The sequence below is a fragment of the Pogona vitticeps genome, chromosome 2 (genome assembly GCF_051106095.1).
Source record: "Pogona vitticeps strain Pit_001003342236 chromosome 2, PviZW2.1, whole genome shotgun sequence".
In the NCBI taxonomy this organism is placed as follows: Eukaryota; Metazoa; Chordata; class Lepidosauria; order Squamata; family Agamidae; genus Pogona; species Pogona vitticeps.
In genome coordinates this window covers 167,856,878-167,869,543 of record NC_135784.1, presented here as the reverse complement: position 1 = coordinate 167,869,543, position 12,666 = coordinate 167,856,878, and the positions used below count along the sequence as shown (strand labels likewise).

The 12,666-nt window shown below is 47.6% G+C and overlaps 1 protein-coding gene across 2 annotated transcripts in view; it reads left to right on the top strand.

The window, feature by feature from the left end:
* RARG (retinoic acid receptor gamma) overlaps positions 1 to 12,666 on the top strand; it is a 140,601-nt gene that overhangs the window by 78,768 nt on the left and 49,167 nt on the right. The window contains exon 1 of one of the 2 annotated variants that reach the window (XM_020778058.3): positions 7,003 to 7,479. The exons of the other annotated variant lie outside the window; for it this stretch is intronic. Coding sequence (XP_020633717.1) covers positions 7,329 to 7,479 — 151 coding nt within the window. The 5' untranslated portion in view covers positions 7,003 to 7,328. Of the gene's footprint in view, positions 1 to 7,002; positions 7,480 to 12,666 lie in introns of those variants that run through there. 2 annotated transcript variants of the gene reach the window in all.

The window sequence follows — 12,666 nt, the reverse complement described above, 5'->3', positions numbered from 1 at the left end:
AGAGAAAGAAAGAAAGAAAGAAAGAAAGAAAGAAAGAAAGAAAGAAAGAAAGAAAGAAAGAAAGAAAGAAAGAAAGAAAGAAAGAAAGAAAGAAAGCTAGGATATTGCAAGGAGGAAGAGATCAGATGACACAGGGCACCTGAGAAGGATGCCTTCCCACCTCTGCCTGTCCTTCGTTCACCTGCCCTTCTTTCACATTCGCAGTAGGGCTTCAGGCAGCAGCCAGGCTGGGCGATGAAGCTGAGGAGTGGGGTGGGGAGAGAGAGAGAGAAAGAGAGCAAGTGAGGGAATGTCTGCTTGCGCTGGGCCCCGGCACAGCTCAGCCACAGAGCTCCTGAGAGCCCGTGCAGAGCAGCTTCTGGTTTGAATTAGCAGGCAGGCAGGTCAGGCTAATTGGGACCTTTCAGATCCCGCCAGTGGAAGCGAAAGAGAGAGAAAGAGATGCAGGAAAGAATCCCTTGTGGGCTCAAGTCCCAGTCAGGCAAGGAAAAGCCACAAGGCAGGAGAAAAAGGGGAGCAGCTGCAGCAAAGAATCATGTATCAGAATGGGCTTGAGAAGTTTTCATTTCATTTCATTTTTTGAGGGTGAGAGGACGGGGGGGGGGGGGAAGGGAGGAGAAGCAGCCCTTAGCTGCAGGCATGGCACAGGCCCTCTGAGTTTGTTTTCACAAACTGATTAATAACCATTAGTACCCTTTAATGTAACTCAAACTCATTAGTGCCTTTTAATGCAAGTTGTCCTTTTGTCCAAATTGCCAGACAATGATTATTAAGGATGGGTGCTGATTTGTGCATGGAGCTGTTGAGAGTATTCATTTATTTATTTAAATACACTTTAGGTATTGCACAAACAACCTTAAGAAAGGAAGTTTGGATTATTTAGACTGGAAGTTAACAAAACAAGCTCTTGTGAATGTTGACGTACAGCATTGCCAATTGGAATGAGTAATGAGATTGTAAGGGTTGAGATGAGTAGAACTTGCGAAAGTTACGTTTGTTATTATTATTATTATTATTATTATTATTATTATTATTATTATTATTATTATTATTATTATTATTATTATTATTATTATTATTATTATTATTATTATTATTGTGGCTTCCCCAGCCAGCGTGGTAGCCAAGTTGGCTGGGAGATTTGGGAAACTGCAGTAAAAAAAATTAAAATTTCCCATCTCTGAAGAGGACATTGTGATTTAGTGACATGAATTTCTCACAGCTGTGTATGTTATAGCAATCCTAATAGCTAGGGCATAATCCAACCATCACCACCACCTCTGGTTGATCTGTCACCAGATAATGGTGAAGTAGTAGTTGTGTTGATCTGTCTTTTAGCAAATCCAAAGGATTGTATTTCTGGTTATTGCATGCTGTAGTTTACAAATTACATCTGCTTTTTCTTCTGATGATGGTGCTTTGAGAGTATATGGAGCTTTTCTTTAAGTTTTTGCACCATAATCTGGCACAGACTCTTGATGGACAGGGTAGTGGAATCTATGGAAGTATTCACTTTTTCCCCTTTATGCCTGCAAATGTGAAGTTGTTTGCGGATTAGGAAAGGTTTTAAAACAAAACAGGAGCTGGTTAAAAACCCTGGCTCGAAGTGGAGTGTTAGAAGAGGAGTTAAAAATACCAGTTTAAAATTGATCAATTGCCAAGGCACCGGTGGGTAGGTGGCAAGAGTCGTTGGGGGTGATGACTGTCGGTGTCTGTGAGCCTCTTGCTGGAAGCTGTGGGGCACAAGGAGGCTATGGAAAAACTGAGCAGAAGGAAGGAGAGGGAGCAAGAAAGGCCTGGTTTGGCTGCCGTGCTGCAGGCAGAGAAGGGAAGGGAAGGGCTGCCATGGAGCTGGGTCATGCGGAGGTTACTGCACCCAAAGGGGGTTCTTGCAGAGTTCATGCCGCTGGCTCGCTTGACGCTTGTTCGGCCTTTGCGCTGGAAGGAAAGGGAGAGGCTTGGGGGGGGGGGAATGGAGAAACGGGGGGGGTGTGTGCGTGCGTGGTGGAACGGCCTGGCCTGGCCCGCTCCTGGCAGGGAGCCTGGCCCAACCAGTGGAGAGGGAGTCAGGCCTAGCCAGTGAGGGAGAAGCCCAGTTTAAGCAGTGGGAAAAGTTAATGTTGGTTTGTCCCCAAGTCAGCAACAGGCAGAGGAAAGAGGTTAGGCGCATCAGAGGAAAGAGAAACAGGGCTAGATCGGCCACGGTTGAAGGAGATACAGACATTAAGTCTTGTCCAACACAGCTAGCAAAGGTCTTGTCTGCATTGGCCCAAGTGTTGGAAGCAGGGGCTACATTAAGGAGGAGGCAAAAATGCTTCTTAGTCATGCATGAACATACGAGGGGGAGGCAACACCAACGAGACAGCTTACCCTGTCCCAAAGATGGAAAAAGTTGCTTTAAAAAAAAACACACACACACACACAACCACACACAGCTCCCATAACACCCCAGCCAGTATGATTACCATGGTAGCTAAAAGTATTTTGTGAGCTAATAGTGCAAAAAAAAAAAAAAAGGTTAAATTTCCCATCTTGCTTGGCCCAGTCTCTGAGAGAGGGTCAGTCACCAAAGGAGCCAGCCTGCCCCTTATTCTTGAGAAGATAAAGTTGGCACGTTTGGTTGGACCATCTCACCCCGTTCACTCAATTGAGAAGTAGAGTGACTATTCCTTAGATGGCATCAGAGCCTGTTGTGGGCACTTCCATGGACACCGCACCAGGTGCTGCGGGACCAATACGGATTATATACTTGAAAGCAGGGGCCACATTGATCACAGGGATTAACTGAATATATCAGATGATAACTGCACTCCTCCTTTCTGAAAAGTGACATAGTGGCTAAAATTCGGTAGGAAGTCACAATAAGAGTCATCATGGAACTTACATATGTGTTAACTCACCAGACCCCCACTGATTCAGTAGGCCTTCTCTAGCTGCAATTTATTACTGGATTTTGACCATTAAAAGTACAGTATATAGAAGAGGGCAATGGAACCTGTGGGTCTCCAAGGTGTTGTTGAACTCCTATTCCCATTGGCTGGCTGGCTGCTGGCGGAGTATGAGGGAAGCTGTTGTTCATCCGCAGTTGGAGGGCCAGAGGTTTCCTGCTGTTGGGCTAGAGTTTGGACCCAGACTGAGAGATAAATTTCCTTGCTAGTCCTTGAGGACTGGATGGAAATTTGTAGGTCTCGCGTTCCTGCTTCTGCTTTTCCTCCTCTGTGCTATTGTAGTTTTGTTGTCGGGGCCCAGGAAATAGCACCAGCTTTCCCACTCAGCAGGAGGCAGTAGTTGGCTTATGTCAGCCTTCTGTACAATGAACTACAGTACTAAGCTCTGAAGTAGTCATATTGAATTCCCTCCTCTGTTGGATCACCTTAAGGGTGGGTGGAAGGTATATTAGAATCTGCTAGTAGATATTTGGGTGATTTGTTATAAATCAAGTACATATCTCCAGATCCCATAACAATAGCCGTTTGTAGGTTTAAATTAAATGTTTAGAATCCATGATCTATAGTAACTCCTATGTAGGTTGACATACAGGTCAATCCAGTGTATAACTTATCCCAGGGCTTAGTAAGTATTTTTTTCTATCCTCATTCACCAATTTGACACCCAGGTGCAGTTGGTAGACACCAGGGACTCTAAGATCCTGTAAGTCCTACTGTAAGCCCAAATATCTCTGGTCAGTTTCAGTCCTGGCTTCCTTGCCTGTGTCTGGAAGCAGGAAACTTCTATTTAACTTTTTTTTCCTATCTGTCATTCTGTTCTAGCACTATGTCAGATTGCAAGACATAAAATAAAATAACTATAGTAGCAGCGGCTAGTGGCTGTGAGAGGCAGCCACTGCAAGAGTGGGTGGGCGCAGGACAAAGCCTTAAATGCAGCAGTTCTGAAAGCCCATGTAGCCCATTTACCAATATACAACATAGTTTAAAAACAGATTTTACGTTTCTCCAAGAGGACACACAGTGACCCCAAAACCATGTAACGACCACATGACTTTAAACTGAATTTAAAAACCCAAATCCATCACCTGGATAGTGATCCAACGATTCTTGGATTTATTTGTTCCCCTTTGCCTGCTGAAAGGCTTTTAAATCTATGGGCCATCATGTCATCTATAAAAACATTAAGCTCAGTAAGATTAACCCACTGTAGAACACATTTTTAGAGACGGGACAGAAACGGAGAAATGGAGAGAGTTCTTGCTGGAAAACTGGCTTGTTACCTGTGGCAAGTAAATCAGTAAGGTCGCCCTCTTGGATTGTTGCATGTGATAGCTGAACCCCTTCCTCATAATAAGAGCTGTTCAGCACACTACCCTGGGAGATTTTAAAACAGAGGTTGGATGGCCATTTGTCAGGGATGCTTAATTTCCTACGTTGACAATATATGTCACTTCACCGTATGTTGTGGTCTGTCTACAGAGGATATACTGCCTTCATCTGGAGAAGTGGACTGCAGTCCACAGGCATTTATGCTAAATAAAACTTTTAAGATTCCACGAGACCCATGGTTGTTTTTCCTTCATCAGAGTACAAACTAACATTTGCACCCCCCAGAACTGTGTGCTATAATAAACATTACTAAGGTGTCATAAGACCTTGTGGTGTTTTGCAGCAAGTGACTTAAATCCCCACCCACCCCAGCCTTGAAATTTTGAACAGCTGGGCCTTTTAACGGGATTTGATCTGCAGGAATTAATGGGCGATAATGTTTGTCTCCATGCTGTGAAAAGTTTCACCTGTTAGAGTTCTACTGATCAGACTCTGGCCTCAGCCCCCAAACCAAAGGAGCCCATTGGCCTTTTGGACTGAACAGATTTGATGCTGGTAGGGGGAAGGGAAGGATTGCATGTAGGAAAGCATTTGTGGTAATTGTTTTGCCTAACTTGTAGCTGTACCTGTGAATACTGCACCACCACCAAATTCCTGGGTTTAAAAGTATTTGGGAACGAAAGAGAAAGTGAGAAACCTGAATATTGTCGCAAATGTATTTGCTGTGACCTGTGGCAAATAAGTATAGGTGTAACCCATCAGTATGAACCCATAACAATATCACACACTTAAGTCACATCCATTACATTCAGAATACAGTAACTGCTGTGCCCTTCGTTTGTATACAGTTATAGGGGCAAGAAATCGCACCTAATAAATGTACAATTATGAACTAGAATCCTCCTCCCTTTTATTTAACTATTCTGATTGTAGAAATAAACAAACAAATGATTCAGTGTTGGAATTGAAATCACACCCCTTATTCTGGATCAAAGAATCCAAAGATAACAATGCCTTTTTGAAGCTACCTTTCAAAATCAAATACATACCCATATACCCAATGTGGGGAAGGAGAAAACTTGACTGTTTCCCATTTTTTCTCTATTAACTGGGAAGGAATTGATCTGATGGCCAGTGGGGGGGGGAGATGTGTTCACAGACCATTATTGTGAAACAGCAGACAGAAATTGTTAATCTCTTGCCACCCCCAATTCAGTGGGTCAGGATGGGTCAGGGAAGCTCTCCCAGTGGGGGTGGCGTGTAGTCCCTCTGCCTCAGACGCCCCAGTTGCTACCCCTTAAATCCAGAATTTGGAAAAGGGACCTGGTGGAATGCAGTTCCCCAGGTCCTCCAGCCAGCATGGCTGGTAGCCACGGGGACTGCACGGCATTCACTGAGTCTAAGGAAGCTGCAAGCTGTGTTGCAAGATTATTTCCACACTGTGTCACCAGTGATGTTCTTGATGGTAGGGAAGTTGATAGTAGGAAGTTGTGTACTCTAGTGGGGCAATCTTGGAGGGAGCAGAGGTGGGTTGAGATCCTGTGGCTCCCAACCCCCCTTTTTGCCCCTGGAGAGGCCACAACACTTGGAAGAGGTCACTTTTGCAAGTTTTGCTTTTGACTTGGAATAACTAGGTCTGAATCCTCCCCCCCCCCCTCCACTGTAACCTGTTGTATATGTTTGGAGAACTACCTAGGGCATTGAAAGGTGATTCTGTGCCCTTTGGGCCTACGGAAGTGGTGCCTTGCCCTCCATTTGGCACCATCACAGTTGCTCTCCATTGTGCAACCACAACAGGATGGCATTACAATTCATGTCAAGTGACTTTTGGGGTGGCACCTGTCCTATGGAGTCCAGCTCAATTCGGTTGCAGTCGCTATCCTCTTACATCTTGGGATGAAGCTCTGGATGGATGGAGGTGGTCAAAGGATAGGGAAAAGTGCTGAAACACTATCCCACCAGCTTGGTGAAAATAAAGCGTTGTCCTAACCAACCGTCTTCTGACTCTGGAGACACCTTCTTAAATCACTCTTCTGGGTTAGTCAAGCACATCTTTTGAGAGGCACCTCTGTAAGCCACGCGGGTTTTACTCAGTAGCCTGTTCCCATTTAGTTCAGTGGAACTCGTTTCCCAAACAGTTAGAATTCATGGAATCAGCTTGTCCCTACTTTTAACTGTTTGGGGGAGCGGGGGGGGGGGAATCTTTCCGTGCTGTAGCTTGAATTGCTAACGTGGTTCAGCTTCGGAAAGAAGCCCCAGAAGAGGGGAAGAAATATCCACGCGTTATAAAGAATAACTCTACACTAGCCGTGCCTCTCTCTCTCTCTCTCTCTCTCTCTCTCTCTCTCTCTCTCTCGCTCTGTGTGTGTGTGTGTGTGTGTGTGTGTGTGTGTGATTTCCTTGTTGCGTTGCCTGCTTGTGAATCAGTGTTTGTGTGCGTTTCTTAGGGCCTCCTCGGCGTGTTGTTCCGCCCCCCCCCCCCGCGATGGCTTAGTGAGCATACCCAGGGTGTGTGTGTGTGTGTGTGTGTGTGCGTGTGCGTGTACGGGGCGCGCCCCTCCCTCCCACACGGCCCAGCCCCTTTCGGCTCCAAGCCACACCCACCAGCTTGGGAGTCCTGAGCTGCTTTCGCCCCCAAGGTAATAGCCTCTGACGAGGGCAGGCAGTCCAAAGCAGCTGCAGAGCAGTGGACTTTTTTTTTTCCCCCCAAGCGCCCAACTTTCGGTCGCGTCGTGTGCCTTACACGCGTGAAAATCGAGGCGCGTGTGATCGCGGCCGAGCTAAATCCTCCCCTCCTTCCATGAACCGCCGCCTCTTTTTCTTAGTGAAGCGTTGAACATTTCCATCTCTTCCTGGATCCTCGCGATCATCCTCAACGCACCATTATCATCACCATCCTTATCCCCGCCACTGCCGATACCATCATTATTTTTCCTGTCCATTTTTCCCCCCTGCATCCTAAGTGGATTCTTCTTCTTCTTTGTTTTAATTATTATTTCCCCCCTTGTCTCCTTCCTCCGGAGTGCGGCGGGAGGTTGGGGAGGGGGAGAGATGTACGACTGCATGGAGGCGTTCGCCGTCACGCCGCGGCAACTCTACGATGTTACCAACCGGAGCGCTTGCATGCTGCGGAAGTCGAGCATCAGCCCCTGTTTCGTGGGCTTGGATCCCTTCGGGTGGCCTCAGCCAGCCAGCTTGCAATGTAGGTGCCCGGCGACGATCCAAGTTTCGCGGCTCCTTGCGATGTTTTGGGACGGCGGGAGGGCAGCGGGCTGAGTTTGGGTGGTGGCGGGCTGGATGCGGGCAGAGAGGGAGGAAAATTATTTGAGTTGGCCAAAGTAGGTGGGGTCGGGGCTTTATCTTATTTTATTATTATTTTAAACCCTGCGTGGGCGTCGAGCACGGGTGGATCGGCGTGGGCATCCTCCTAGGGGGCGCTCTTTTGGTGCGCTGGCCGCTCTCCTGATTGGTGGCTTCGAGTTCCAATTTTCCAACTTTTTTTTTGTTTCCTGCTTTGGAACTCTTGATGTTGCCAAAGGGGGAAAAAGAAGTGGAGGGAGAAGAATGGGAGGGAGACGGGACAAATCTTTCTAAGGCTTCTCTTTACCCCCTCCCCTCCCTCTTTTCTCTGTCTTTCGAGGAAGGTTCTGAGATTATTATTTTTCTAAGTCTCTGGAACATATTTAGCCCCCCCCCCCTTTTTTTTTTGCAGCCGGAGACGCTTCTAGGACAGCTCGATTGTGTGTGGAGTGTGTGTATGGGGTAGCCAGGCAGTACCTCAGTTTTGTGGCTCTTTGTCTCGATATGCAAGCGCGTTATGCCCCCCCCAGCCTTTGGGGGCTTTTGGGGGGAGGCGACGGAGAGGGGGTGTCATAGAGGGGGTTGGAAAAAGGGAGAAGAAAGAGGGAGAAGGCTTGCTTTGAGGTGACTGTGCTAGGTAAGGGCGGGAGAGGAGCGTCCCGAAGCCAGACAGCTGGGGCTTGATTTTCACTTTGGTGTCTCTTCCGCGGCTTAGGGAAAAAAAAGCGCTTGTTTGGGGCGTAAGGGGGGGGGGGAGTCGAGAGGGATCCCTCGAAGTTGGTGTGTAGCACAGCCTGACGTGCAAATAAACAAAGCACCCGGGGAGGCTTGAGAGAGGCGGAAGGAGGCGATGCTGTGTTTTTTTATTTCCTAACGCTCTGTTGGAATCTGGAGGCTGAGCTGTCGGGTGTGTGTGTGTGGGGGGGGGCGATCTGTCAAACACCCAAAGGTGTCCCCCGTGGGTCGTGCGTCCCCATTTCTCTTTGAGGACCTGCCAAATCGCTTCCCTCCCGCCGTCCCTTGTTTCTGGCGTTCGCCGCAAACGTTTCCACCGGGCGGAAGAATCAGATCTTTGATTTACACGTTCCTGGCTCCCAAGTGTGGGCGTGTGGAGCCAGTCCTTCGGGGGGGGAACCCGCACCTTGGCCGGGGGGGGGGGGGTCCTTCGAAGTGCGGCGGCGTTGAGTTCCCGTTCCTCTTTCTCCGGGCCCGTCTGCCCTCCCCGCCCGCCCCGCTCCGATCCGATCCGCTCCGAGGGGAGCTGGCTTTTCGCTCGCTCCCTTTCAAAGCGGTTTCATATTTGGAGCGGCCCCACCCCAGTCTGGCTGCCAAAGCACTCGGCGGTAGAAATGTGGCACTTTAACTCTTTCGCTGGCGCCGGGAAATCAAAGCGCTTCCTGTCTCGAGCTGTCACTGAGCCCGAGAAGGGATGGCAGCCCCGACGCTTGGCCTGCGGGTTCAGGGGCGCAAGATGAGCAGCCCCCCCCACACACACACACCGGGAAGGACCCCGAGTGGATAAAACAGCCCTTGACCTGACCGTGGGCGTTAATGCGTGTGGTCAGTTATTCCCAGAACTGCTCTCTGAATCGGAGTTTGGGAGTTTGGACTCAACGTGGGGCCTGCGCTTAAGGACCAAACTCCACTGCGACTTATGTGACCTGATGCAAGGGAGTGACAGGAGGGGCGAGGGAGCTTTTCGGGATGATCTTTGCCAGGCAGTTCTCCCTAATTGACATTAGGGTTTCCTGGCCGTAACCCCAGGTTTCAAGGTCTGTGTGGACTCCTGGTATCTTCCTCTTTTACCACCAAGTCCATTTGTGTCTTTGACACTCTACACTCATGCCACGAGTAAAAGTAGTTTGTACCAGTGACTGCTTTTATTTAAGTATTTGGCAGTCTTCGGGATCTAGAAATGATCCAGTCTTTCCATCCAGAAGGCCAATGTGTCTGTTTTCAGAGGGCAAAATGAAGGTGGCAGGAAATCCGAAGAACTGGTAGGGAAGTAGTGACGGTAGAGTTCTAGATGCTTGCATATGCATTTAGTTACATTTATCCTGATTTATGTCCCCTGGGGAAAAATTACATTAACTCTTGCAACAGCCCTGTGGTGTAGGTGAGGATGAACCCAAGGTGAGTTAGCGAGTTTGCATGGCTCACTGGAGGATCTGAATCTGGGGCTTACAAATCCTAGTGCTACAAACCTAATTACTACTATACCACACTGGGTCTCATTATGAGCAGAAGATGGGACAGCTCAAAGAAAGGCCCTACTAACGGCTGTGTGTCAACTAAAACTATTTGCATGGCACCATGCTGTCTTGTGTGTGTGTGTGTGTGTGTGTGTGTGTGTGTGTGTGTGTGTGTGTGTGTGTGTGTGTGTGTGTGTGTGTGTGTGTGTGTGTGTGTGTGTGTGTGTGTGTGTGTGTTGGAGGAGAGAGAAAGAGACCAACTCCTCCCTTTCCCAAAAAGTAACTGATGCCTTTTCCAGAAGTCACTGAGACACTGAGAAAACGGATGGTGCATAAAATAATGCAATTGGCTGGGTATTTCTAAACACTTTTCTTAGTTTGTCTCTCGTTTTCCTTTGTGGTGGTGACTCTTCTCCCCTCCCCTAGCCACACCAAATTGCAAACTCAGGGCTTTTGCAAGTGCCAGCAGTTGAAGGTGGGCTCTGCATTCGTACAGAGCGCACATGTTCCTGCAGCCTTGCAAGTAAGAAGGCCTTCAGGTGAACAGACAGCAAACCGTCAGCATGTTGGGAGACCTTTCTTTTGTTTCCCTCTAATCTAGTGACGGGCCGCAAACAAGAGTGTCATAGATACATGTGGTTAGGTGGGTGGGCAGAAGTGAAACCCATTGCTGGTAGCTATGTGGAATTGGCTTACAAGCTCAGTATCTCCATGCCCACAAGGAAGCATGGGAGCTGCTGCAGAGTAGAGCCCTTCTGAAAGCAGCTTTTCCTTGATCCCGTAACACACACAGTCCCAGGGCTATCCATGATAGGCCATTGAGTCTTCCACTCACTTACCTCTGTGTGGAATCTGTGTAAGATAAAAAAATAATGTGACAGCAATCAGATAAAGTCCAGCCTGCTGTTGGCTGTGATAGAGGCCTCTGCAAGGGTAAGAAATTGCATTACCTGTCACTTCTGTAGTGCTTTATTAGAATTCCATAGTAAATCTCATTTCTCGGCGTGAGAGCCTTATGACGTAGGTTTGTAGGCCCAAGGCAACTCATTGAGTTCTGTGACTGAGCAGAGGCTGAAATCTAGTCCTGTTGTATCTAACTGGAACCATGTGTGGAGGTAAATGGAAAACAGGTTGATCTGCCAACCTGATTCTGAGCAGGATGTCAGAATGGGACCAATGCACACTGAATGAAAGAATTGGGACCATGAGCTGTTGACTTAGACCAGAGATTTTTCTAACCACAAATCTTTGTTTTGAGATATATATATATATTCTACAGGGCTTTTTGCAGAAGCACAGAACTTTCTAGTGGGCGAAGAACTTTAAAATCTTTCTTTTAGAAAACCATCATCACCACCACAAGGCTTTAGTTGTAAAGGTTGCAGAACCACATCCTATGTTTGAGAGTGATCCGGGTTTATGTCACATTTGTGGGTGTTTCTTGTGGTGGAAGGAATATGTAATATGTAGCATGTATAAAATTAAAACTAAGCATGTCTGGCTGCATTGGTCTTTAGGGTTTTTTGCGTAAAAATGTGATGTATAGGGTGAAGGAATTCAAGTGAGCATTAGTGTCATTTATGAATGTAACAGAGTGTAAGGTTAATGTACCTGAGGTTGTGCATGATAAGCACATGAGTAGGGTATGATATTTGTTGGGTGCGGTATATGGTCCCCATATGGCTTGTGTGTATATCATTGTGTGTGTGGATGCAAGGCTGACTCAAGACACTTTGGTGCCTGAGACAAAGATGGCATTGTTCCATTCCACACACAGAAGCCCAATGAACCGAGTCATACTTCCACCCTGGCAAAGGGACAATGCCCTCCAACATACCACTGCAGGCTTGCTTGGGGATCATAGGGACAGTTTTTGCCTTATGAGGCTTTTTAAATACTATTGTTTTATTTGTTAGATTTACCTACTCCTTTTTTTCCAGTGAGCACACTTTACTTTCAGCAGTCATGAGGTGGGTTAGGACGAGGGACAGCAGCTGGGTCATGGTCAGCCAGTGAGCTCCATGGTTCAGTCCGGGTTTGAATCTGGAGTCTCATTTCAACACTCGAATCACTACATCACACTTGCTTTCCTGAAGAGATGTACAATGGGAATGCTCCTTGCCCGCTGCCTATACCGCCTGGAGTGTGTGTGTGTGTGTGTGTGTGTGTGTGTGTGTGTGTGTGTGTGTGTGTGTGTGTGTGTGTGTGAGAGAGAGAGAGAGAGAGAGAGAGAGAGAGAGAGAGAGAGAGAGAGATGAGCACTTCCATGTGTGGGACATGCTTCTCTCTGCCAATAGGGATGGGATGGCACTTCTGAGACAAATGGGCTTATATTGTGTCCCAGCTGCAAACATTTTACAGCTGGTTATAAATGGCTTGTTTGAAGCTCTGACAAGGCGAAGGTAGGAATTTCCTCAATTTCAGCAATTTACGCTTTTAAAGCCCTCCAACAACCCTTGCTCCTCCACCAGCGGTAAGCAAGGTTGGAGGAAGGGCAGGAGCAGGGACCCTAAAGTTGGTCACTGCGGAGAGGGCTCCAGTGCTAAAGAAGACCCTCCAGCAAGACAATCCACTGAAGTGTGTGTGTGTGTGTGTGTGTGTGTGTGTGTGTGTGTGTGTGTGTGTGTGTGTGTGTGTGTGTGTGTGTGTGTGTGTGTGTGTGTGTGTGTGAGAGAGAGAGAGAGAGAGAGAGAGAGAGAGAGAGAGAGAGAGAGAGAGAGAGAGAGAGAGAGAGAGAGAGAGAGAGAGAGAGAGAGAGAGAGTGCACAGAAACCTCTTCCTTTGGCTGTACATGTCTGTTTGTTCCACCCTGTGGAGCAACGTCCAGTGTGAGATGACATTTGAATGTCATCAATACTTTCCTTAGACTAGTTTGTAGAATGTGTTGGGGTGACTCC